The sequence below is a fragment of the Vipera berus genome (assembly GCF_964194415.1).
Source record: "Vipera berus genome assembly, chromosome: 3".
In the NCBI taxonomy this organism is placed as follows: Eukaryota; Metazoa; Chordata; class Lepidosauria; order Squamata; family Viperidae; genus Vipera; species Vipera berus.
In genome coordinates this window covers 167,648,549-167,663,445 of record NC_138204.1, presented here as the reverse complement: position 1 = coordinate 167,663,445, position 14,897 = coordinate 167,648,549, and the positions used below count along the sequence as shown (strand labels likewise).

Sequence of the window (14,897 nt, the reverse complement as noted above, 5' to 3'; positions counted from 1 at the left end):
GCAGATACCTTATTTGGGCCGGAGGGACATTATTTTTCTGCACAAAACCACTGATGGAGGGGGAAATTCTTACAACTCACCAGGCCTTGGCTCCAAAATCAATTCAAGTAAACTGGCAGAGTTTCAGTGCTATCATTATAGCTTTTGACATTTTACATTAGCTGATAACTAGGCCCCCAATAGTCTTACTATTATATAACTGGAATAAATCCAGTAATGCATTCTTTCCACAGAGATGCTAATGTAACTACTATTTGCCTTCATTTTTCAGACATTAATCTTATGGAAAATGTAAAACAGAGTTTGCTAATTACTAACCATTGCAAATTAAGATTTAAGTAATCAGGCTTTTATGGTGCTTCTGGTTTTTTTTCCATACTAATGCATTTATAGTACAGATGTCTTGCCTGGTTATATGTTATCATGTTGCCATTTTATTGATTGTTAAATAGGAAAGCCATCAGATTTCTGACTGCTTCTCATGGGGAGACTAATTAGATTATTTGATTGTCTGGTTCATCCAAGTAGCAAATAACTTAAGTCTCACAGCTGGTCTCAGACTCAATGTCTTGCACCATTATTTTTAAATGAAACAATTATATCTTCATTGGGAAATATTTTTTATAGATGACTTGATAGTAAAAAATGTCTAACCATGAATAACTTATAGCGCTTTGCAACTGAAGTTATTTACCATCATATCTCTTTTCCAGTTTTATTCGAAGAGCCTTCTTCACAACAAAGAGCTCCTTAAGAATCAGACACCTAATTACGTTGCTTGTAAAGACCTCAAAATGACATTTGAGGAATAAGAAACCAGCAAGTTTTCCATTTTAACAGAACTCTTAACATCTGCTACTGATATAACCTTTCCAAATGGTGCACTTGTTGCTACAAATTGCTTTGCCAATGAGATTTTTTCAGGAGAAAAAAACGTTTTTGCTTATCTGCATAATCTTAACCAAAATTTTACTGGACATTTAGAGTCCACCTACAATACCTAGATGGGCAAATTTAGCTTGAGGGATGGATTGATTGTCACCCAAGTGAATAACCATCACATTAGGTGCTGGAGTTCACGAACATCTGGAGGCAAGTGGGCTATAAGGCTCAGTATTGTTGGTTGAACATCCAAAGCTAAACCTGCAGGACTATTGGAAGAAAAGTTGCTTCCAAGTTGCTATTGGAAGAAAAGTTGCTAAAAACAAAGAAATAATGATTTGCTATTTACATATCCAAGTCCAAAGAAAAGAGGCTATCTGGAAAGAATACACCAGTTCTGGAAAAATAAAAATGAAAAACATCAGAGTCAGAATTAGCAGAACAGACACTAGCAGATCAACATTGATTTATAATACAAAATAAAGTATTCACAGAGGTAGAACTGGAACAACTGAAAATGGGAAAGAAATTGAAGCCTTGTCATAAGTAGCTCAGACAGAAGAGGCAAACCAGGGGGAGGCAGAAGTAGAGAAAGGCAAAATCAAAATTCAACACATAAGAAAAAAGCCAAACAACACACCACCAAAATGGAAGATCAGGTTGGAAAGTATGATCAGCAAGCTAAGATCAGATGCAAGCAAGCTAGAACAAACTAAATAAAAGAAGACCAAAGCATACCTGAACAAGAAATATCACTTATAACAAAGAAAATCAAGGAAGCAGCGGAACTAATAAAGGAGCAAATAACAATTACAATGAAAAAGATCAGCAAATTTTAAGCTTGAATTGCCACATTATAGGCAGAATCTCCATTTTCAGTCAAATCAGAAATATTTCTATCAATTCATTAATGGAGCCATTACAACGAACGAGTCAACACCTGACAAAAAAGAAACAGTTCAGTTCTGAGAACAGCTATGGGATAATCCAAACAAATACAACAAGAATGCAGCCTGGCTAAAGAAGGCAGATAAGAATAAAAAAGAAACTGAAAGAACTAGTAACAACAGCAGAAGTGATGGAAAAAAGAGCAAGGAAGTTCAAGAAACAAGTCAGCACCAGGTGAAAATGAACTGCATGATTTTGGTTGACTAGTCTGCACCCAGTCATTGCCAAGCATACAGGAAGGAGACAACATTGAAGATTAGTTAACATCTGGCAAAATCTACCTGATAATAAAAGATTGGGGGGGTTAGGGCAGAACCAGGAAACTACAGGCCAATTATCATCTTACCACAACTTTCAAAGTGCTAAGTGGTACAGTAGCTGATGCAGTCCAACAACATCTATAGTTGAAAACAAGCCATTTCCATCCGAGCTAAAAGGAAACTCTGTCAACTCCTAATTGACAGCTATGGAAAACTGCAAAATAAGGAAGACCAGCTTGAATGTAGCTTGAATTGATTACAAGGTGGCACTCGATTCCCTACACAAGGTCCAGAAGAAGAAGTAAAGACAACATCAAAGGCACACTACAACATCAATTAACTATGGTTAAGGCCACCAGAAGAGCAAGAACCAGAACTTTGCATCTCCCTCAACAGAGGAGGAGGAGGAGGAGGAAGAGGAGGAGAAGGAGGAGGAGGAGGAGGAGGGGGAGGAGGAGGAGGAGGAAGAGATTCGACTCACTGCCACATGACTGGATAATTAAGTGCCTACAAATAACAGGAGTCAATAGAAAGCTCAGAAACTTTGTGCAAAGATCAATGGCACAATGGAAAACTAGGAGGATTTAATATCAAGACAGAACATTCACTATCACCACTACTGTTTGTCCCTGCATTGATTCTTCTGTCAAGAATACTGTACAAGTCAGGAAATGGCTATCAAACATCAAAAACATCTGCCAGGCTATCCCTTCTCCTTTACATTGATGATCTGAAGCTGCATGGAGAAACACCATCTGAAATAGAATCAATGCTCAACACTGTCTGTATAAACAGTCAAGATATTGCAATGGAGTTTGGACTGGACAAATGTGCCACACTCATCAAAAGGAGAAAATAGTGAAAATTGAAGGAATCAAAATGCCCTATGGTAGGGGTCCCCAACCCCGGTCCATGGACCAGGACTGGTCCGTAGCATGCCAGCAACCGGTTCACAGAAACAAAGCCCCATCTGCAGGATGCAGGCAGCACACAAAACCACGCACTCTCCAGTCTGCAGAAAAACCTGTCTCCATGGAACTGGTCCCTGCAGCCCAAAAGGTTAGGGACTTCTGCTCTATGGAAATAACATCAAGAGTCTGGATAAATACAACTAGAAATTGCTAGGCATCCTTCAGGCAAACATCAATCACAATGAAATCGAGATGAAGGCTAGAAGAATGAAGAGGATCTTAAAATCCAAACTCAGTGAAGGAAGTACCATCAAGGCAATTAACACCTGTACAATTCCAGTCATTACATACACAGCTGGAACAGTGGACTGGACTCAAACTGGACTAGAAATCCTGAGTAGGAAGACCAGAAAATAATGACAATGAATCATCCCCTTCATCCACACTGCAATGTTGAAATACTATTTACCACGGAGCATGGGTGGGCCTGGAATGTTGCAAGCACACCAGACAATTGGAAAAGAAAAAGAAGCATTGGAAGACTAGCTAAATGATAGTGAAGAAGATGCCCTGAAAGTATTATACCATGAAGGTAGTACAATGAAGAACAGAAAGGAGACATGGGAAAATAAAATATAGTCAGTACATTAAAAAAATAGCAGGCAAAGCAGATAGCAAGATCAGGCAATGGCTAAGAACAGGAAAGTTGAAGAAAATGACAAAGGGGCTAATTCTGGCTGCAGAAGACCAAACCTTAAGAACAAATACATACAAAGCCAAACTGAGAAGATACCAACAGACAGCAAGTGCTACATGTGGAAAGAAGTCGAAGAAACAGTTGACCACTTAGTTGTTGCAAGAGAACTGCCCAGACTGACTACAAACAACAGCAAGACAAAGTAGCAACAATGGGGCATTGTAACATGTGCAATACCATTTGCCTGCAAGTAAGAACTGGTGGGATCACAAAATAGAAAAACAATAATAAAAAATTAAGAAGCTAAATTGGTCTAGCACTTTAGAATTCAAACAGACACCTGCCATATAAGAATGTCTGTGGTAAAAGGAAGCAAAAATAGTACCAATAGTAATAAGCACCTTAGGTACAACCCCTTAGGTACAACTGGAGCACCACTTGAACACCACTGGAATTGACAAAATCACCATCAATCAGTTGTAAAAGGCAGCTTTGCTCAGTACAACTTTCATCCTGTGATGATACTTTAATAATGTCAAACATCAAGGTCTGCCTATCCCAGGTCCTTAGGAAAGACATGATAGGTGAACAAAAATCCAGTCTAAACCTCCATCTGACTGTGCAATGAACCGTAACAACAATAACTGCACACTTTGCTAGGAGTATTTATGGAGAAGGCAAGGGAATGATTCACAAGATCTATATTTTTGGTAGACATTTCATTTCTCCATCAAAGCGCATGAGCTGGCAATGTCAGATTGTGGGAAAACCTGCAGAGTTCCCTAAATTACAGAAGATTACACAAATCTTGAACATCTGAATTAGAAGAGGTGTTCTCTGCAACATGCATCTTCTTTAAATATCCATCACATCTTCCATGTTTGATATATAGAAATTTTAAGTATATTTTCCATGATAATGAACATTTAAAAATCAATATTTTATCATAACTAATTATAGCAGTTTTTGAGTCTTCCAACTGAATTTTGATTTTTATCATTATGTTGAGTTAGATTGTGGGTGAGGCATCTGAATGAAAATAACTAATCCACAGGTATTTTTGTCTTCATCCAATTTACGTTTCTCATACTGGATTTTTGTACAAGTTTAATTGAATCATTCACCCTTGTGAGTTTATTTTTAAAAAAAAAAAATCTCAGAAAACATTACCAACTATGTTTTTGCTTATAAGGCTATAAAAATAAGAAAAGGTCAAATGCTAATTTGACATTTTCAGATCAAGTTCAATCCTTCACTTTCATTAAAAGAAAAAAAATTCATTAACATTCACTAAGATAAACTAAGCATGATTTTAGAATACATTAAAAAAGTAATTTGTCCTTAATATCAGACAACTGCAACACATCTTCCTTTCTTAAATTGTTCACTCTAAAGCATTGCAACATTTGTTTTTACTCTTGGCTGCATCTTGGGACATATGTAACAAAGAATAATAGCAATAGTACTTCAACTTATGAGCACTGCTTTATAACACTCTCTGAGCGGTTTACAAATGTCAGCATCTTGCCCCCAACAATCTGGGTCCTTATTTTACCTCATTAAATTAGAAAACAACTCAAGAACCCCAAGCATCTGGCTCATACTGAATCATCAGAGTATGCTTACGTTGAAGGTATTGTCACTGCTGTTTACTACAAGACCAAATCCAATATGAAGTCAAGAAAAATCATTGAAATCTAACGGGGAATTCCACACAGGAAGTGGCTACTAGCTTGATAGAAAACCCCACCTCCCCCCCCCACACACACATCCCATGATCTGTCCATCTTTTCATGTCACATTACTGTATTATCATTGTTTATCTCATTATTTTATTGTTTCATTATTTTGCTGTTATGTTTACACTTCATTTTTCTGTTTTTACTGTTTTAAGCCTCTTACAGTAGCCCCACGGTGAGATGAGCTGCAAATAAATTTAACAAATAAATAAAAAATAAAAATTACATATTAATGGATTTAAAAAAACTAGTCTAACTTCTCCTCATGATTACTTCCAATTAAGTATTTTATTCCTACTTTTTTATATTTTATTAATTTTTTAGTTTTACAATCAAATACTTAATAGACAACGTGTTGTCTGGGTTCATTAGTAATTCAGTGGTATATATTAACTTCTTCAGTCAATATTACAGTCAAATGTTTCCTTTCTTCTTCTGGTAGTACCTGTTTTCCCACACTAGGCAAATACAATTCTTATTGTTATTAATAAATATACAATTGAATATCAACATGTTACATTTTTCTCATATCAATGTCAGTTTTAGATAACTTTTCTAACCAAAACATATCTTAATTGCATTTGCACTTAATATCCATGTCAATCAGTATCCTGTTTTCACTTTTAATTTTAATTTCCCATGAATGTTCAAAATGTCTCTATTGTTTATAATTTCAAAGTAAGTTATACTTGGGTAACCAAAAGCTTTCCTTATTCAAACTTCTTAGCATTTTCCTGTTTCACTTCTCATAGCAAAATCTAATATTCCAATTATAAACCTTCTTTCTAGTTATAGTACTTCTATTTCTAGCAATTATCTATTCTCCATATTCAAACATCTAGTTAATAATATAACATCCCATCTAATGGATCAAAACCACTTATTTTCAATGCATTTGAATCATCAAGTAATTTTTCCTGTTTTTGTATATATTGTTTGGAATAAGAAAGAACATTTGGTTAAAGTATTTTTGGAAGAACGAACCCATTGATATTCATTAAACAGCCTCCCTCCTTCTCCAATTCCCCACAGTTCTCCTAACAGCTCTATCTTCCATTCAATCAGTTTTTCCTTTTCCTCAAATATGTCCTGAATTCTTGATTGGTAAGATGTCTTTTCCATTTCCAATATTATCACTCCATCTCAGTTGTTCAGTGGTCTGAATCTGTCAGTCAATTCCTTTCTTTAGGTCCTCAATCTTTGGATCTGCTTCCTCTAGTTTTCCTTCTATTTTTCTGGGTTGCTAGTTCCTTCCTTGTGGTCATGTTCTGGGTTTGTAAATTAAGATTAGAAAATTGTTCTTTTATCTCCTTTGTGTTATTTCTGATCTCATCGTGAGCTAAAGCAAGTCTCTTGTATTGATTTTAATATGGAATTTCTTTCTGCTCTTCATCCATATTTTCTTGGTAGTATGTCAAACTGAAGACTTTGGGGACAAGTGTTAAGAGATGGGTTTTTTTAAAGCTGAGTATGGGACATCCATTTCATTTTTTGTAGGTGGATTTTATAATAAAAATTGTTCATCAATCAAAGATTTGTAATCCAAAGTATTTCATCATCTCAAGCAATGAAGTGTATTTCTCCTGTAGAGCCTACTTTTAAAGTAAAAATGTTCCAAAGCTTTAAGTACTTATCTCCCTCAAAATCCAATTTGTGCCCCAATAGACAACTCTTAGCATACTCTCATGGAAAAAGAGCACCTTTTCTACTATACATTGATCCAAAAACTTTCCAAGATTTTAATAGAGATAAATAAATACTGTAAAATCAGTTGAGTATGTCTGTGAATACTGCATGATCAAAGAACATGACTGTATATGTGAAGATTAGAGATGTAATATTTTAACTCTTGACAGAAAATCAAGCTCTTTTAACTGAGTAACTATTATTTAAATGGAATTAAGCAGAAGATTGTGTTGTAGAAGAAATACTGATATATTATTTCCTTCTGTTGGGATTTACATCCTACCATTTTTAAAAAGACACACACAAACCAGTTATTGTTGGTATCAAAACAAAAACATTTATTTTATAAACATAAATTTATTTTCCTTTCTTTTAAATACTGGTTAATTTTTTTCTTCACTCTTGCATATATAAAGATGGGATTTTTTTTTCAAACTAAAGCCTGCAGACGAGAAAAGAATTCCTACAATTATTGCTGAAAAATATAATTTAATTATTGTAATAACCACAGTATGAAACATATTTTTAAGAAGATCTAATATTAAAAAGCACATATTTACTAATTCTATTGAGGAATTGAGAGGAAAAGAACTAACTTTAATATAGACATGGGACTGAATCCAATTGAAATTAATCCTGACCAAAACCCCGCAGAACTAATTAACAAAACTTCTCAAAATATTGTTTTCAATGGGCTATTATGAAAAGCTTTACATTTCTAAAGTTATTTCTAAGCCAGAAAAGAATTAACAAAACTTCTCAAAATATTGTTTTCAATGGGATATTAAAGGTAAAGGTAAAGGTTCCCCTGCACATGCGTGCTAGTCATTTCCGATTCTAGGGGCCGGTGCTCATCTCCGTTTCAAAGCCGAAGAGCCAGCGCTTGTCCGAGGAAGTCTCTGTGGTCATGTCGCCGGCATGACTAGACGCCAAAGGCGCACAGAACGCTGTTACCTTCCCACCGTAGTGGTCCCTATTTTTCTACTTGCATTTTTACGTGCTTTTGAACTGCTAGGTTGGCAGAAGCTGGGACGAGTAACAGGCGCTCACTGTTACGCGGCACTCGGGATTCGACCCGCCAAACTGCAGACCATCTGATCGACAAGCTCAGCGTCCTAACCCACTGAGCCACCACGTACCCTTTTAATGGGATATTATGAGAAGCTTTAATTACATTTCTAAAGCCATTATTTCTAAGCCAGAAAGTGCTAAAAATTATGTAGTTAAATTTTAACCCTTTTTGTCAAATAGGAATGTGCAGCATCAAAGCATAAAAATGTAAAACTTCCAATGACAGAACTAGAAGTTATAAATAAGCAATATGTAACATTTAAATGAAATAAAGAGTTTTTCCACAATGGCAGCCAATCTTTCAAAGAGCCAGAGGCTGGATGTGCAGGTATGATCCAGAACTTTCCTGGGAGGATTATGGGAATAGGAGGCAAAACACCACACTGACTGACAGATTTCAGGCACTGGATTGGCTGTTCCAGGAGGGGTCCTACTGTAGATGTCATACAGCTGGTACCTTCACCTCTAGTTATTGTTAGCAAAGATCTCCACAGCCTAAGTATGGAATAACAAATTCCATCCTTGTTATTTTTTGACATTTGAGCAATGTAGAGCTGCTCTTGAAAACCATTCTAAGTTACTATATCTCACAATGTAGAGTTAGGGTTAGCAAAGGTGAAATTCAGAACCTAGAAATAAAAATCCTTCAAAAATAATTATGGTTTGCTAGTCATCATTATCCTGTAAAACAGTGAAGTAGTCCAAGTGCTGGAATTTAAGGACTTCATTGCCCCAACTGGTCCATCCAGGTTGCAAATTCCGAGCAAACAACTCCAAGCATTCTACATCTGGCTTAGTATATTCTTTTAAAATCTCTGGAAAGTGGAAGGGGAAAAACAGGGTGAGGATGATAAGGTGTTAGAAGTTGGAGAATAAAGTCAAGGTAAATAGCTTTAAGGAATTTCTTGTTAGCCAAATTTATTCTATGTTGTCAGAAAGGAGTATTTATTTATTTAGAAAATTATGTGACACAAATATGAAATATCCATCCTTGGAAAATGAACAATACTACCAAAACTTCCAGTTACTCTCATTTACAGACTGTCATAAGAATCTAAAGGTTCACTCAAGATGGTTGCCAATACAACTCTTGACTGACAGAGCTAAATATCTTTTACCATTTGTTCCCTCCAATTTTGAAGTTAAGATTGAAAAACAGAATTAAGTAGGAAACAATTCATGTCAAGTATAACTTGGTTTCATTGACTGTAAACTTTAAGTCAGAGGTCCCCAACCTTTTGGGCACCAGGGACTGGTTCCATACAGAGAGGTTTTTCTGCGGACCGAAGGTTGCATGATTTTGTGTGCTGCCTGCATCTCGCAGATGGGGCTTTGTTGTTTGTATGGCCCAGTTTCTGGCATGTCACAACCCAGTACTGGTCCATGGCCCAGGAGTTGGGGACCCCTGCTTTAAGCAACTGCATTTTACATTTAAGAAATAATTAGTCCATTTCAGTATGATTTACTTCCAGTATAGCTTTCACTGGCTTCATATGGCATTTTGAAGAAACAGGCAAATCTAACCTTAAGCCACTTAAACTGTTGTGATTTCCTATTGATGATCCTTTAACAGTGTAATTTATTGAATATGCAGATTGTTAATTCCTTACAATACCTTTTTAATGTTGAAGATAGAAAATAAATCAGTCATGCTCTGCTGTGCTTCAGTACCAATTAATCCTTTAAACAGCAGTTTGAATATATAAAATCATATATTGTTCTAAGTATGACTTAATGATGTTCTCACCAAAACCAGATGGCAATTATGTTTAAACTTAAAAGTACTGGGGCACCAGTTTCACAAACTGTGACCTAAAATATTTTAATAATTTTCACAGATCACAGCTACAATGGCTAGCATGTAATCTGGGCTACCCGTTCAGGCTTTGTAAATCTATACAGCCTTTAGGAAGCTGCAAAAGGTTAGGAATATCACTACATCATTTTGCTGCCATCTAAGGTCACCTTGATTTTTGCAGCATAAGTCTGGACTTCCAATTTAACGGGACAAAGTCTTAGTTGCTAAAGCTCAATAAAATTATTTTTATATGGTGCATATTTTTTATCACTGGATCTATATGTTGTTAGCTGCGAAGTCATGTCCGACCCATCTGCAGTGATCTTGGAGCCCAGGAAAATAAAATCTGTCACTACCTCCATTTCTTCCCCATCTATTTGCCAGGAATTGAGAGGGCCGGATGCCATGATCTTGGTTTTCTTAATGTTAAGTTTCAACACAAGTTTTACACTCTCCTTCATCCGCAACAAGAGGCTCTTTAGTTCTTCTTCACTTTCTGCCATTAGAGTGGTATCATCTGCATATCTTAGGTTGTTAATATTTCTTCCGGCAATTTTAATTCCAACTTTTGATTCATCTAACGCTGCCTTTCTCATGATGTGCTCTGCATATAAGTTAAATAGGCAGGGCGACAGTATACAGCCTTGCCGGATCTCTAGTTCCTCTGCCTCTTCGAAATCCTGCCTGTACTTCTGGTAGTTCTCGAGCCACATACTGCTGGAGTCTAGCTTGTAGGATTTTAAGCATAACTTTACTAGCATGAGAAATGAGTGCAATGGTGCGATAGTTTGAGCATTCTTTGGCACTGCCTTTTTTTGGAATTGGAATGTAAACTGATCTTTTCCAATCCTGTGGCCACTGTTGAGTTTTCAAAATTTTGTTCGCAAATTGAGTGTAGCACTTTTACTGCATCGTCTTTTAAGATTTTGAATAGCTCAGCTGGAATACTGTCACCTCCACTAGCTTTGTTGTTGCTCAGTTTTTCTAAGGCCCATTTCACTTCACATTCTAGCATGTCTGGCTCGAGGTCAGTGACCACCTCATTGTGATTATTAGGGACATTAAGCTCATTCTTGTATAGTTCTTCTGTGTAATTTTGCCACCTCTTCTTAATCTCTTCTGCCTCTGTTAGGTCCCTGCCATTTTGGTCCTTTATCATGCCCATTTTTGCATGAAACGTTCCCTTCATCTCTCCAATTTTCTTGAAGAGATCTCTGGTCCTCCCTATTCTATTGTTTTCTTCTATTTCTTTGCACTGTTCATTTAAGAAGGCATTCTTATCTCTTCTAGCTATTCTCTGGAATTCTGCATTCAATTGGACGTATCTTTCTTTTTCTCCCTTGCCTTTCGCTTCCCTCCTTTCCTCAGCTATTTGCAAAGCTTCCTCAGACAGCCATTTTGCTTTCTTGCATTTTTCTTTGGGATGGTTTTGGTTGCTACCTCTTGTACAATGTTGCGAACCTCTGTCCATAGTTCTTCACTGGATCTATATATACATCACATTTCTCCAAACTAGTATTAGACTACACCTTCCATAATCATCAGTCACAATGGCCAATGACTAGAGAACTGTTAAGAGCTGGACACATTTGGGAAGGCTGTCCAACAGGTAAATAAATGGTAACCTGCTGAATTGCAGTATATAGTGCAATTCAGAAAAAAGATGGCAGTGTCCCCTTAGGGAGGGCTATCATAGATGAGCTGCAAAAATACAGACCAGCACTAAATGGTAGAGAAGAGGCTGCAAAACTTGCTTTTTGCTACCGTATACAGTAGTCATCAATACTTTTGCATCCTATATCTGGTAGTCAAGGTCTTCTGTATTAAATGTGACCATAAAATAGGGGATACGAGGTGCACTTTTCTCTCTATGGACTTGGATTCTTCTATTTGCATTGCTGCTTTGTGGTGACTTAAGAGGAAACTGCATGCTTTAGGAAGGTTTCTCTTTTAACTACCTTGTAGACTATTTTTCCTTCCTTTCAATCTAGTTATCCTAAAACTGCTAGTAAAGTGAAATTCTCTTTTGAGTGCCTTTGCCTATTTTCTGTATTATTTTCCCCAGAAACCTCAGCCAGAAAAGACATAATAATCACAGAGTTAATACCACTTTACCTACCTAAAAAATCTAGGAAAAACAGGAAATGGGAACAAATCTCATGTTCAATCCTGTGTTTGAATGTGTACTTTTCACTGAAATATTTTCCATAACACGGTTTACTTGGTGTTAATTTTATTGTCACCATATCTTTGTATTTCTTGTCACAAAGTATTTCTACTAAATGTTGATTCTTCCATACCTTGCCTCCAGCAAATCTCTGGTTTTATATTAGAAATAGCATTTAAGTCTTCTCTATATGGTTGCTGTTGACACAAACTGCGAAATGATTAATGCCTAAATTTTTCTCATTGAAAATGCCACTATTGCTATTTTATCCTGTGTTAAACATGTTTTAACCAGGAAAATTAATTATTTAATAAAATGTAACATTTGTATCATATTATTTCACTACTGAAATAGACTTCTTATTCTCTGAACACAGAACAGGCCTATGAACTTGGATGATAGTCCTTCTAGTCCATGGGCCGTTGTCCTCACCAAAGTTACCACAATTTCAGGTCCTGATCTACTCAAATGCACCTAGAACCTATTGTTTTGTCTTCTTTGTCTCTCTCTCTCTTTCTCTCTCTCTCACACACACACCTACTACAAAGGACATTATTTTCAGACTTGGCATTGCATATCCCTGAAAATCAAGAGTATTATTATTATGAGAGGCAGTTTGGTGTAATGGTTAAGGTGCTGGACTAAACACCAGATCATGAATTCTAGTCGCCCTTTAGGAATGAAATCCAGCAGAGTAACTTTCAGGCCTCTCATTTTCTGAGAAGAGTTAGTTTGGAAAAATTATGAGGCAGGATCATTATGTATACTGCTTTGAATTATACAAAATAAAGAGAAGATGTAAATCTAAACATTAAGATGTAAATCTAAACATCTAAATCTAAACACTGATGGTGTTGTAATTGTGGCAGACATATATATAAAATCGCATAGAGGGAATAAATTGGTAGCACAAAATACAATAATAGTATAAAATACGTAAGAAGGTTTCCCATGGCTTTTATTGCTATTTTAAACTCATAGGGAAACAAATTTAAGAACCAATATTTAAAATAACTTAGCAGTAGCTTTCATGGTTTTTTTTTAGCTAAGTTCCTTTCAGAATCCATTTATACATGAGTAATTCATATAAAGTTTGCTTGCATAATTGTTTAAAGGACACTTTGATCATATCAATTTTTTGGCAGCGATCCTGCTGGAAGTTACTTCTGTACATGCATAAATATATGCAAATAATCCAGGAAAACCTTAAAATAACTGCTTCAGGATGATGAATGATTCACACAGCTGTACTATGTAACATGCATTGATACTAAAAAAAGCCAATTCGTGCCAGTAAGCATTCTTATAATTTTTCACAGATACTCTTTTCTCTCATTTTCTATTAAAATGAATTATCAAGAAATATAAAATTACCTTGCCTTTGTACTGCATTACATTTTTTTTTCAATCCTCATTTTTAGGTGAAAAACTTGCTAATGTAGATATTTTATTTTTTACATAACAAAACCTTTATATATTAAGGAACACACAAAGATGCGAGTAAAATAAGTGTCATCTTTTCTAACCATGGCAATAAAACAGGACTTATATTCGTCTAATCTTTCTTGACCTTTATGAGTTTATAAGGTTGCTCAATGAAATGTGCTTTGTGTCAAGTTTTCAAGATCTGAATTAAAGTAGATAGCCTTTGATTCAGTTTATGATCATCAGATTGAATCCCAAACTGAATCTTGTAATTGTGAATGGATGGGAGAATTGAGGGCCTATAAGCTGAAATGAGATGCAGAAAATGCAGAATGCAGAAAAGGTCTGGGCCTCAAATTCATGCAACTGATGACACAGAGTCTGCACCATAAGGCATTTGATATAATTAATTCATTAGTTTTGAAAGTATCATAAAAACAAATTGTTTCAAAATATTTGAAACAATAATTAAGGACAAGAAATTTCATAGATTTTTTTCTCTCTTAACTTATAAATAAAAATAAACAATCAAAATGCTTGCTATTAGGAACAGGCTGCTCTGCCGTGCTATAATTTCTTTCTCCAGGAACAATTAAAAAAACAAATGTAAACTTCTGTAATCTATGTTAAATTTTATTTGCCATATTTAATGATGTGAGCATTAAACAAAGAAGTGTTATTAGAAACTTCTAGTGTCACAATTTCATAGTTTAATTCAAATCACGAAACAAAATATAATTTTGATTATTTATAAAAAGTCATCTTTCTGTCTGAACAAAAGATAGCAAGGAGGTTTTTATTAAAATAAAACACTGTGGTACAGTAAAAACATTGTAAATTGCACTGGTTTCTTTTTAAAACAAAACAGTGTGTGCAGATAATTGATATGTTTTCTTTCATTCCAACTTTTTATGTTCATGCTATAAACTTTGGCAAAACTTCCCTCTACTGGCAATTCTAGTTAATTGTTTTTTTACCACTGTAAAACATTTTATCTTCTCCTGACAAGACTTGAAAATCTTCTCATACATCGAAGCCCTTAAATCTGCAGTTCAGTCATCTGCAGTTTTATGCTGTTCTGCATAATCATTCAATGTTTTTTATTAATTTAGAAATTAGCCGCATATATGTGCAAAATAAAATAGGAACTATACAAACAAAATATTGTTTTATTTGAAGAAGCAATCAGCTAGCAAAGAACATATTCACAAACTTTTCTATATGGTTGTAACACACACACACATACACACACACACACACACACGGAAATAAATTACAGGTAGCTCTCACTTAGTAATCATTTATTCAGCATC

The 14,897-nt window shown here is 35.5% G+C and overlaps 1 protein-coding gene across 5 annotated transcripts in view; it reads right to left on the bottom strand.

Annotated features, from left to right (window-relative positions):
* METTL4 (methyltransferase 4, N6-adenosine) overlaps positions 1-14,897 on the bottom strand; it is a 197,342-nt gene that overhangs the window by 165,547 nt on the left and 16,898 nt on the right. For 3 of the 5 annotated variants that reach the window (XM_081325150.1, XM_081325149.1, XM_081325151.1), the window contains one exon: positions 7,298-9,009. The exons of 1 other annotated variant lie outside the window; for it this stretch is intronic. In XM_081325150.1, the coding sequence (XP_081181276.1) occupies positions 8,861-9,009 (149 nt within the window). In that variant the 3' untranslated portion in view covers positions 7,298-8,860. Of the gene's footprint in view, positions 1-2,566; positions 5,896-7,297; positions 9,010-14,897 lie in introns of those variants that run through there. One more of the 5 variants, XM_081325152.1, reaches the window with a different exon arrangement.